Source organism: Trachurus japonicus, unplaced genomic scaffold, assembly GCF_045865225.1.
Source record: "Trachurus japonicus isolate A0001 unplaced genomic scaffold, Traja_1.0 AP030785.1".
Lineage (NCBI taxonomy): Eukaryota > Metazoa > Chordata > Actinopteri > Carangiformes > Carangidae > Trachurus > Trachurus japonicus.
This window is the reverse complement of record NW_028220918.1, coordinates 1-13,092: the sequence shown is the minus strand read 5'-3', so window position 1 is coordinate 13,092 and position 13,092 is coordinate 1. Positions and strand designations below refer to the sequence as shown.

The 13,092-nt window shown below is 41.1% G+C and overlaps 1 protein-coding gene across 1 annotated transcript; it reads right to left on the bottom strand.

The window, feature by feature from the left end:
• Nucleotides 1-716: 716 nt before the first annotated feature.
• On the bottom strand, nucleotides 717-11,591 carry LOC146960006 (papilin-like; the record flags this gene model as incomplete). The annotated part of the gene is made up of 11 exons (XM_085772710.1): nucleotides 717-1,480; nucleotides 2,563-2,738; nucleotides 3,686-3,794; nucleotides 4,045-4,172; nucleotides 4,960-5,106; nucleotides 5,200-5,254; nucleotides 6,038-6,165; nucleotides 6,257-6,415; nucleotides 9,062-9,515; nucleotides 10,541-10,667; nucleotides 11,507-11,591. Coding segments are annotated over 11 exons (1,732 nt in total), but the record flags the coding sequence as incomplete, so codon positions are not given.
• Between the last annotated feature and the right edge of the window lie 1,501 nt (nucleotides 11,592-13,092).

Here is a 13,092-nt window from a genome sequence, read left to right as displayed (position 1 = left end):
TCAGAGAAGCAGAAATAAGATCATACCCCCATTCAATTAGAGCCATTAACCAATCAGAGTACAAGGACTATTGGGCTATTAGCTGTGTTTAGATTGTTTTTCAGTTATTTCGGGGGCCACAGTCATTTTATTTAGTTGTGTCTTTTTATGTCTTATAAGCAAACAAAATGCTTCCGAAACAACAATCTAACAGGTAACCAGTGTTTTTGACTTGGTGTGAAGGCACAGAATAAAACTTAAATGGGTAATTCTCGATCTAGATTTTTGAATAAAGTAACTTTTTTTCCTGACTACTTGACCCAAACAATACAAAAATCTTCATACATATATCAATTATCTATCAAATAGCAATATTTTATCATGTCACTCAGTTTTGTTCAACCTTGTAACAGCATACAAATTGTGTTAGCATCTTTTCTTACATATTTCATTGTTTTTATTGTGAAATTGTCATTTTCAATCTCAACCTTTCAACTCCATTATATAAATAAATTATATTTAACAACGGTTTAGGAAAAAGACTAACAATAATGCTGAAAAATATTATAATTTCATATATTTGATCAATGCTGCAACTTCCTGTAGCTCAGCATAAGTGATTACATGTTTGTTAGTTTGTCATGTTGAACGACCTCTTGTGGTTCTGCCTGGGAAGTGGAGTCATGTTTTTGGTTTTCAGTCATTTCAACCACCAGAGTGTTTTAGCAAAATATTATTTTTATTATCAAATAATTACATAAAAATAAACTGTCTGGTAGAAGCTCCTTGTATGTCACAGAACAAGTTGAATCCTGCATCAATGAAACGCTTAAAACATACGAGTCGAAGCCAAAACTACAGCAGATATAAAGTAGTTTCACAATAATGTTAAATCCTTTTAATGAGCTCAAAGGAGGAGAAGCTATATGATTCTCTTAAAAACAGAGAACATTTACTGTCAGTCCAGTGAGTAATAACTTAATTAAAATAAAAAATAATGTGACAGAAGAAGCTTTGCCTCATCACATTCAACAGACTTTACAGGATTATATGCTGCCAACATCTGAAGGCACAGACTCCCTGAACAACAGCGCCCACTGTGGAACAACTCCTGGTTCACAGCTTCAGCTACATCAACACTAACCAGTCCCTTTTTATTATTATTATTGCCCTCTGAGAGTCTTTTAAGTCCTTTTGGCAAATGCAGCAGTTCAGTGTTAAAAGTTCAGTTTTTTCCTCAAAATGCAGTCCTTTTAAAAACACAACAACAAACACAAACCACCTCCTCCCCACTGTAGTTTTTAACAACCCTCCCTCCCTCTCTCCTTCTGCAGGTTTCAGCCGAGCCGACGAAACCTGTTGCTCCTCTGTTGCGAATGCCGGGCGCAGCTGGCGCAGCAGAAGCTGGAGTAGTACGAGTTGGAGCACAGGCGGGCGTAAACGATCAGCTGGCAGTTGGCAAGATCGGGCTGGTCCACGCACTCCGGAGGCAAATCTATACCTGCAGCAGCAAAGTAACGACACAGACACACACACAGTCAATCTTTTTTAGTGTGCATCATGAATTCATCAGATCAGTACAGAGACCAACACGCACACGGTGCAGTTCCTCTTCTTTCTCCCACTTTTTTACATGTGCATGAAGCAGGTCTGAGTTTAAGTCTGTGCAAATTCTCAGGTCTCAGGTTAACTGGACTTTGTTTTTGTCTTTCAAGACCAGTCCCAGCCTTGTCAGAGGCGAGCAGGAACTGATGAAGCCTTTTGAATGAGAGGTGAAACGTCTTCCAAGACAAATAACCAAGTCCAGTTGCGTTCGATTTAAATTTCCTTGAGATAACTATGACCTGGATAAATGAGAAGAGTCACAGGCTTATTGTCTTTCAAGACGTTATTCAAGCCCCTTATCCAAGTGGCTTCATCAGTTCATGTTCACACACACGCAAACACTTAAAACCTTTATTTTTTCTTTCAAAAATTCAACTCAGAATAATGAATTGAAATAAAATGGCAGTTAAGTCTGATTCGGTCATAATAAGTTTCCCCTTTGGCTTCTAATGTAAATATTGGTTCTTATACTAAAACCTACTGAAGCATATTGCATTCACTTGGGGGAAAAAGCTCTTTTTTCTGAGTAATTTATTTACTTTTTTGTTTTTATGAGTAATTCATTTTTCTGTTTTTCAAGGTATTTTTCCCCCCTTCCCGATAGCTTGACTGAATTTTTCATAGTGGAGCATATAACTATCATGAATCTAATAGATCTAATAGATCAATGACACATCTAGCCGAATAGATACATGAATCCATGGTTGGCTTAACTGCAGCGGTTAAAACGTTACTTGCAGGTGGGAGCTTCTCTTGTTAAGTCAGAAAAATTATTACTTGGAAAAACAGAAAAATAAATTATAAAATAAAATGCGTAAAAATCAATTTTATTCAGATATGAAACACACAAACTGCTTTCTCGTTGTTTCAAATACTTGTGTGAACGCTTGTATAAAGATAAATGATATATTTTTGTGTTGTTTGTTGCAGATGTGAGAAAACGAGAGGACGGCTGAGTCACAGTATTTTCTTTCTCACCTTGTTGTGTGTCTTTAATGATCCGCACTTCAGCCGTGGCGCTCACCGAGTAGATGCCTGTGTATGCGTTACAGGTGTACGTTCCCTCGTCTGACGGTTTGACGCTGTTTAGGATCAGCGTGCCGTCAGACGACATCAGGATGTTACGACCGTCTGGACGCACCGGTACACCGTTTCTGCAGCAGGAGGGAGTGGAAAAAGGAAAACAATCAGGTCACATCAACATCTCCTGAGCAAAGAAACCACTCAGACCTTAGAAAATTGATTTGATTGATGAATTTAATGTTCTTTTAGACTAGGTAACTTTATACTTTGCCTGTCTTCTTTTCATTACTGGACTTTAACAGTTATCAACTTTGTGATGTAAATTCAAATATCATTTCAAGAACTGATCGTATTTAAAGGATGATTCCGGGCAAATTGAACTCGGGGCTGTATTTTCCTAACATTTTAGGTCTCAAAGAAGGTATCTGAAGATTTTCAGTTTAATTGTTCCTGTTTTACGGTAGTTGTGTCTGTCCCCGCGACGCCACAAAGCCGCATTTTTTTCCACAGACAGCGTCAGATGGCGACTCAAACATGCATCGAGAAGTTTTTTTTACTTCAAGCAAGCCGACATGTTTGTAAAACTAGGTCTAATTCAAAGTCTCGCGCAAGACCCAAGTTGACGCGCTCTGTGCGTTTACGTGCAGTCGGAAGCTCCCGTTTGTGTCATAAACACAGGAATATCAACTCTTGACTTGCTTGAAGTAAATAACTTCTCGGTGCATGTTTGAGTCGCCATCTGACGTTGTCTGTGGAAAAAAATTGCGGCTTTGAGGGATGTAAACAGCCTCAGCAGCAGAACTTCAATACGCTCCCATTCATCACTGGCAATTAAACTGAAAATCTTCAGATTCCTTCTTTTAGACCTAAAATGTTAGGAAAATACAGCCCCGAGTTGAATTTGCCCGGAATTGTCCTTTCAGTTTAATTTCATTTTAAAGCATCATTTTATTTGAGTAAGGTTTATTTTTCTGGCTATTTCATTCTGTGGCTCTCAGCATTAAGGATTGGCTCAACATGATGTCTAATGAACAAAGGATAACAACTCAGATTATGGTCTTTTTGTTTGTTTCTTTACCTGGACCAGCCGATGTTAATGTTTTCCCCTGACACCACACAGGGGAGCTGAGCTGTGCTGCCTTCAGTCACCTGGATGTTGTTTGGAGCTGTAGTGATCTTCAGGTCCGCTGGAGGGTCAAAGAAGAAATAAACATCAGATAAAACTAATTTAACTAATAGTCACACCATTTTAAGTTCATATCACAGTCATATTTTATTATTCTGATGTTTCCTGCTGACAGTGTTTTGCTCATTACTGCTGGTATCTGTGTGATACTACAACATGAGCAGAGCAGAAGTTCAGGAGTTCAGTCTGTGGTCTCTGGCAGTAACAACAGACATAATGTATGACAATGTGGATGTTAAATCAAAACACACCTTGGACCCTGAGCTGCAGCTGTCTCTGCTCCAGCTGATGAGGACTGGAGGCCGTACACGTGTAGACACCGGAGTCGTCGGACCGCAGAGGGCCGACCATCAGCGTGCCATCTGAATGCTGGGTAAACCTGCAACATCACAGTATTAACATAGTTACCAGAGTTAAAATAATTCATCCTGATGAGAACAAGAGCGTCTGCACTAAATCTCATGTCTGTACATTTAACAGTTGTTGAGACATTGTTGAACTGCAAATATCAATTTCACTGTCTAGATGGAAAACAGCACTGGTGTTGGGATTTAGCTGCAGTTACCTGAGTTGTTTAAAGAGGAACTATGCAATATTTTTACTTTAACTATTCTACATTTTTACCTTAAGTTTTGCAAGTTTTCTTAATTTTATGTTTACATATGCAAATGAGGTGCTAACTCATTAGATATGTGCTAATTTACATCGCCAAGAACAGAATCTGTCTCAGAGTCGTTTTAGGGGTAAATTCATGCAAAACAGCTGTTGCGCGTTCCCGTCAGGGGCAGTTTTTCAGCAAGCAGTCTCTGTATTTACCTTGAAAACAACTCTGTCTCGTAACGCTCTGTTATCTCATAGCGTGGTGAGTGTGCAGGTCACAACTTGCCCACCAGAGCGTTTTGGAGATGTTGGATTGTGTATTTGATGAGTTTGATGAGGGAAACCAAGAAATCCCATTAGCCTCCGTTCTAAAAACAGCTTGCATCGACAATTAAAGGTAACAAACCTATTGCTATGACTATAGGGATTATGGCAGTGGGCCAATTTGCCAAAATGTTGAACTATCCCTTTAAGTATGGGAAACCAGGGTAATGTAACCTGCACATCATCTCTAGATTTTGACTCTTTGGATATGAGATGATTCAACAGAGCAGGGTGAGGATTACCTGGAGTCAGTGGCGGGCTGTCCGTCCTTTGTCCACTGAATCCTGACGGACTGCAGGGCGGAGGGAGGGACGATGGTGCAGGGCAGCTGGGCAGTTTGTCCCGCTCGCATTTCCAGCAAAGAAGAGCCTGAGCGGTCGATATTGAACCTGAGAGAGAGAGAGAGAGAGAAACGGTGTCATTGACCATTTTATCATTTATGTCCTTTTACATATGGACAGACAACGGGTTGCGTTTCTTACCGAGGGATAGGTCCGTCTCTGGGGAGTGAGGTAGGAATCACCTGAGACGGTCCCTCTGTGAGACAAACACACAGAGTTAGAAACACAATTGAATTCACCTGCATTGTCATATTAACAGTGTTTAATTTGTGCCGGATCCTGAATCAATCAAAATCTGTAAATAAACTGCATGTACTGTAATAGGTCTCATTTCATTGTATCTGTGCTCTGTCTGTGTTTTATTTCTCTATGAAGTTACTCATAGATCGCTGGTTTACCTACTTTGGATGCATTTTAATATGAGAAAAAGAAAAGAGGGGGGAAGGGGAAAAAAATTTGATTGACAGATGTCAATTATCCGGTTACACCATGACGCAACCAGTGAATTTTGCCCGCGAATAAAGAGGAAAGCAGGAAAAGAGGAAAACAAAAGGACACAACTAAAGGACCTAGAAACACTCAGAGCCATATAGTGAAGTAAGAATATAGGAATAAGTTTCTATGGATGGTTTGTGGGGAGTTTTCAACAAATAAACTGAGGTAAGCACATGTTTTTTATGGCTAGTCTTGCGTCGCATGTTATTGATTAGGAGGGATGCGTGTGTGACTTTATGTTGTGAATTAATGAGTGTGTATGGCATGATATGTATATTTATTAGCTATATTTATAGCTGTATATTTATTAGTATATTAATTAGCTGATTGTTAATGTTAAATTAGAGACTAACTGGAATTTACAGCATTATTTTTAATCTTAACTACCATGAAAAAAAATGTATCGTAAATACAAAGGGGACTTTGGTCAAAAGACTTAAATATATTATCATATTTGTTTAGTAAATGCAGCATGTGACATTACCTGAGACAGAGAGGTAAATGTAGCGATGGTCTCGCTCACGTTCCCGCGTGGCCACACACAGGAACCAGCCGGAGTCGGCCTTAGTGAGCGGACCGGCTAACAGGGAACCGTTGGGTTGCTGGTGATGCCTGAAGAAAATATAAAATAAAAACACAAAGAACAATCACAACAAACTTGGGACAGACGGCAGAATGAAATGTGTGTGTTTGTTTTACTGACCTGTGAGTGGACAGAGCGACGCCGTCTCTCCTCCACTCCACGGTGACGGTGGAGGACGGCGGCGGGCTGACTCTGCAGGGCAGCACCACCGTCTGTCCGGCTAAAGCTTCCACCGTGGACGGGTCAGTCTTATCGATGGTCACTCCTCCCAGGGTCAAACTGAGGAGACACGAGGAGGAAACAAGGACAGAAGAGAAGGAAAGAAAGAAGGAAGGAGGGAAGGAGGTAAGGAACAGGAGGAAGGTCAAAAGTTGGAAAACAAAGGAAGTGAAGATTGAAAAGAGGAGGAAGAAGAAGAAGAGTCACTTTATGCTCTACTGTTGGTACTTCATATCAGTAGCCACCAAAGCAGACATAAAGAGCGCCCACAACCCGGCTTCAGATGAAAAGCTCAGAGAGGAAAAGACAGCTTTGGTGCACAAGAGGCTCATGCAACATGAAAAGTGACGAGACAAACTGCAAATTTCCCCCTAAAAAACACAAATCCAGACACAACTAGGGGCGTCACGATTAGAGTCAGATAAAATAATCACCGCATTACGATTATCACGATTATTATGCATTAATTAGTTTCAGAAAAGTCAAAATATAATTACATTATTAATTATATACACAAAATATTTTAACATCTATTACAGTAATATAGAACAAGTTATTGATCCCCCAGGGGAAATGTTTAAAATATTCAAGTCATTTTGTCATCTATAACAAATGTTGAGTTTATTTTAATAGTTTCTTTTATTACAAATGACACAATTCAATGTTACTTTAGGTAAATTCACATAAACGTAATTTAAGCCAGCTACTTTGGCGCTCATCTGCCTATATGGTTCTGACAAAATCTTTTTTGGAAAGTGACGGTATTTACTGTAGGAATCTTTACGATTTATTAATTGTGACGTTTAATACCGCGATTAATTGTGAAAACAAGTAATCGTGACACCCCCGAGACACAACAGATGTTAAAAATCAGAGGTGATGATGACACACAAAGGAGGATAAATTACTCTTCACCATAAAAAAAAACCCACAGTCTCCTAAGAAAGCGTAACCACCACCTTCAACACACACAGACAGCTACTACACCAACATGAGGACGGGATTTAGTGACGACACACATACGGTGACATGAAGCATCACAGCAGAACCTTTATTAGTTTGATCTAATGACAACAACATGAAGACACAAAGCCCAAAGAGGCGGCACAGTGAGGACAAACTGTAGCAACAAGGCACAGAGAAGCACAAGGTGACCGACAAGGTGAACTTATCATGACAGACAGTGAAAAGTCCCAGATGCATCAATAATAATAAAAATGTCTGTCCATGTGGGGTCGCTGTGAGGTCGTCAACTTCTCCTCGTGTTTCGTCGAGGTTAAAACAAAAAGAACAAGGCGATGCCGCTAAAGCAGGCGTGACAGTGAGAGTCTGTGGAGCTAGAAGCAGCTGCAGTGTGTTTTACTAAGCAAGAGTTAGGATTATATCATAGCACCACATGAACGATGCATCTACACAAAAAGCCTGTTGCATGAAATCAATCACATGTGATATGAAAATGGGAATTATATATACTGTAAACCTCTCTATACCGCTGCAGTGGCGAAGTTAAACCACCAGAGGTCAGTACAAAACAAGCTTTTTCAGATTGAGAACTGGTTTCCTTCATTTGGACTTTTGTTGTATTATTTGGAAATATACAGTACTAGTTGAAAGTTTGGACGCACCTTCTCATTCAATGTTTTTTATTCCTTTCTAAATTGTAGATTCAAACTTTAAGACATCAAAACTATGAATGAACATGTATAAGTTGTGTAGTAAACATCAACCTAAACCCAACCGAGATGGTTTGGGATGAGTTGGACCGCAGAGTGAAAGCAAAACAGCTCCTCTGGGAACTCCCTCAAGACTGTTGGAAAACTGTTCCAGGTGACGACCTCATGAAGCTGATGACAGAATCAAAAAGTGTGCAAAAAGCTGCCATCGAAGCAAAAAGGTGGCAACTTCGGAAAAAAAAAAAAATATATAAAACATATTCTGCTTTGTTTAAAGAGGAACTATGTAAGTCCCGCTGTTTTGCTAACCCTCCTCCCGGCCATGTGCATTTCTTTACAACGAAGCCAGCGAGAAATGAATGAATAGAGCGTTAGATAACATTATATATCATAATATTTGTGTAGTTTAATCTGTGATAAACAAGAGATTACAGGTTACTGGGCGCGTTTGTGCCACACCGAGTCGGAGGCTCTGGTCTTACAAAGGTGTTTTTCAACCAAGAGACGCTAGGTGGAAGGCAGAGAGCCTCCATTCTCCCTCATAACAAGTTAAGCCATTTATTAAACCATCACATTTACTCCAACGCTGTTTAATTAAAGGTAAAAATGTAGCAGTTAAGCTACAAATCCTGCATAGTTCCTCTTTAAACACTTTTTTGTTTACTACACAATTCCTGATGTGTTCCTTCATAGTTTTCAGTTTGAATCTACAATGTAGAAAGTGATAAAAAGAAAGAAAAACCATTGAATGAGAAAGTGTGTCCAAACTTTTGACTGGTAGTGTGTGTGGTGCGCCTCAGGTTGTGAGTGAATGATGCACATAATTTGTCTTTGGATGGTGTGTTTTATATTGAATCTGTGTCAGTTCACTCTCCTGCTCAGGAGCAGAGTGAGGTGAGGCGGTGTGGCGGCATGGCAGTGGCTCCTCCTCCTCCTTCAGCAGCGGGGGCAGCGAGCTTTTTACACCGTGCTCCTCCTCCTCCTCCTCCTCCTCCTCCTCCTGCTCCTACTGGGTTTCTTCAGGGTCTCTTACCTCGCAGCCGGGCCACTGTGCTGAGCGGCGGTCCCAGACGAAGGCCGACGTCCCCGCAGGTAGATTCTGGCTCTGTGGGCGTGCGTGGCGGCGCTGCTGCCGTTCGAACCCCCCTGGACGGTGAAGATCCTCCCCATGTTGCGGCCGCCGCCTGTCGCTCCTCCTCCTCCTGCTCCTCCTGCTGCTCCTCCTCTTCCTCCTCCTCCAGACACCGGGGTCCTCGCCGGGGTGGATGATCCTCCTCTCCTGGGGGTCGTCGGCTGCTGGCTCGGCGCCGCCGCCGCGTGACACGCCCTCTGGCACTCGGCCCGGGTCATGAAGTTGTTGCTGTTGCCGTGGCAACCCCCGTACCAGAAGTGCACGCACCTGGAGGTGATGACGTCGAAGTGGTAGCGGGCCACCCAGGAGCTGCAGGAGCCGGCGCCGCGGGGCAGCGAGCAGATGGAGCGCTCGACTGCAGCGAACACACACACACACACACACACAAACACAAACACACACAGAGCAGGTGAAGTTAGAAACATGAGTTTCTTTTATTTGTTATTTATTTATCCTGATCATTTATCTCTTTGTGTAATTTCTTTTATTATTATTATCATTTACGTATATATTTCTGATTCATTTGTTTATTCTGCTTTCTTATTATTTTCATTGCAGGCGGAGCCATCTAATAATCTCTTTGAGTTTTCGCCACTTTCAGCGCTGTAAATGATCAAATTGTTCCTTTTACTTGTGTTTTTTTTAACTGTGCAAAATAAATCTAAATCTAAAATGAGCTCACATCAGATGAATGAAGATGAATGTTACAGTAACAGTTCTCCAGTACCATAAGTTTGTTTACTAGTCGGCATTAATTATATTGAGCTTCTCAATGACCAAAACCGATACACGGTTGTAAGGAATTGCATTTGTATATGTAATTGTATGCAGTATTTCCCACTTAATCTTTATTAATTTCAGATTGTTTTAACCTTTATTTAATCTTTTTATTCCAAGTTTCCCCTTGTACTTCTCTGTCAAGTTGAATTTGATCTAAAGGGGTTCAATAAAGGTCCATCCCATCCTATCCTATCTTGTCTTATCTTGATTATTAACTCATTGAGTGCCAACCACGTAATTTTACATTTTTCGTTCCCATGCTTTGAGTGCCAATAACGTAATTTTACATTTTTTGCTTTTTTTTTTTAATTATGAAAATAGACACTTTAACACACCTTATGTGTAAATTTGGGGACTCTACGACGAGCAGAACTGAAATAGATGACGATCAAAGACTCATGAGAGCTCATGACACCCCCCCGCCCCCGATGGTGGTTTTGTGAATAAAACAAAATGGTCTAAATTGCCGGTACACTTGACTAAAACTTTGGAAAAGAGTGCGGCACTCAATGAGTTAAAATATGATGATAAAGAAGTAACAAACATGCACAAATAGGAGTTCAATACGACGTGTGTGGTTGTATGTTACTGGCTCCTTACTGTGGTTTGGTGGGTTGGGGCAGCTCTCCCCGTTGGGTCCTGCTGCAGGTGTGGTGCGGTCGTAGCAGCAGCCGTAGGTGGTGGTTCGGCACTGCACCGCGTTCTCAGTGGGGAGAGAAGGAGCAGCCTGAGCACACGCAACACGACACGACACCACAGATTATAAAGTTAGAGGAAATATTTTGTCTTTTCATATAATTCATATTTTGTCACAGATGTTGACACTTTCTGTCCGTAAGTACATAAATGCAACATAAGGCTCGCACCTTTTTGTATCCTTTTCCTTCCTTCTTGGCATTTACAACATGTGCTCTTAAAGGTCCAAGGTACAAGTTTTTTTTGTCACAGAACTCTCAGGTCTTAAGATAATCTTCGATTTTTATCGTTTATTTTTTAGTCTTTTTAGTCTTAGCCTATTTATTGTATAATTTTAGTTATTTTTATCATGTCCTTGCACTTATGCTAACTTTTAGTTCCTTTTATTTATTTGGTTTTATCCAGTCTCTGGTGTTTCTTCACGGCAAAATTGTTGAGAGTAAGATAGCGCTTCAGTTTCCTTCTTTCAAGCTCTATATATGAGTGTGTGTGTGTGTGTGTGTGTGTGTGTGTGTGTGTGTGTGTGTAGTCGCGTGACTTTAGGTTTTATTTTTGCTTTACATTTTATTTGTATGAAAAGTGCTCTATAAATAAATTCTGATTGATTTGTCTTGGTATCACTGGGGTATGAATAGTTTTATGGATTTTTGTTCAACATTTAAAATAAACATCTTTAACACTGTAACTTTACTTAAATAAATTGGTCATGGCTCCAGATTTTCCTCCATGTCCTATTTATGTCAAATCTGAGTTGAAATACTAGAAAACTTAAGAAATTCCTTGTATTTGACAGGGGTATGAATAATTTTGGGCTTAAGTGTAGGTCCGTAACATCACAGGTACAATTATACGTCACGTGTGTTTGCTTACGGTGGGTGCAGGGGCCACAAACTCAGCACAGCCCTCCCTGTTGGGGCCCTGAGCAGCCGTCACGCCGTCTTGACAGCAACCATAACTGACAAGGAGAGAGAGAGAGAAGAGGTACACACAGTAAAACAGTTTGTTCTGGACAGTTTGTACTGAAATGTGCTGAAACTTTTTTTTTTTTTAAAGGAAACCTCAGCCTAAGCCTGGTCATTTAGTGGCAGTTCCTGTGGTCACACAACCACCGGGTAAAAACGACCACACAGCTGTAAAAGTGGCACAAAGACCCACACAGACTCCATATTATGCAGCCGCAGAGTAATGACAGGGTTTGGAGCTGGTACCTGGTAGGGGTTTACAGCCAGTGCACTATCCACATTAGGCTTCGGATTCGGATTCGGGCTTTTAAAAAAAACTTTGGATTCGTATTCGGGAAGAAACCGGAAGTGGGCGCACTGACTTCAGCCGAGCTAGCCGGCTAACTTCTGCTTTAGCTCTCGGCTAACTAGAACGGGAATAAAATAATCTAATTGTGCGGCTCTTCTAGACTTTCCAAACGTAATCGGACTGAATGGATCAAATTCTGGTAGAGAAACGAGTCGTTTTGCGAGGGTTGTGACACACACAAAAAAAAAAATCCACCGTTTTATAGCCACTTCTTCTGGACTGCATAAAAGAGGCAAAAATAAAAGAGTAGTGTAGTAGAGTAGAAAAAACAGGCTTCTGAAACCTTCCTGACAAAATGAGATATAAACTGAGGTAAACTGCTACATTTTAACATTTATCTGCACACAAATACTGCAGGAGGCTATAAATTAACATGCTCCATTATAAAGTGAACTTAAACCCTTTTCAAAACCTGGACTCTGTAAAAAAGGCAAATGCACATTGCACCAAAAAAAATTGCTTTAAAGGGACAGTATGGGACTTTATTGGCTTTTTATTGACAAAAATCAAATATCGCTTTCATAAATACGTATTTCACTGAAGTGGAATCGCGCCCGCATACAAACGAGCGCTTTCTCGTACCTTAGAATGAGATGTTACAAGTCGTTACAAACATACAGGGGGGGGTTCACCGAACCTTCTCTGCCATGTTGAATCGCCATGTTTTACGTTCAGTGTCACCGTGGCCGTCAGTAACCACAAACTCGGGCCGCCGGAGCTTCTCGGCTCGGGGAGAAAGTTTTCCAGACAGCGCCTGTTAAAACTGTCACCACCGTGTAGGCTAGTGTGAGGAAGGACGGAGGCACTGGTGTTGCCTTCAGGTGCAGTCAGACACCTGAATGACGCCGTGAGTGACGCCGTCGGCAAACCGACTGGATGTTATTTTACTCGACGAGAGAAAGCCGGTAAAACGTGGGTCAGGTAAACAATACGACATCGCCATGACAACATATTGTCACGCCTGTATTGTTTTGCCTCGTGCTGGCGGACCGTTTGTTTACATAGAGGCTTGTTTATCCTGATACATGCAGCGTGTGTTGTTTTTCTGACTTCTGCCCGAGTTTACATAAACGCAACAGCAAGAATACGTGCCGACATGCAACCGCACCGCTAGATGGGGGTAAATGTCACATATTGTCCCTTTA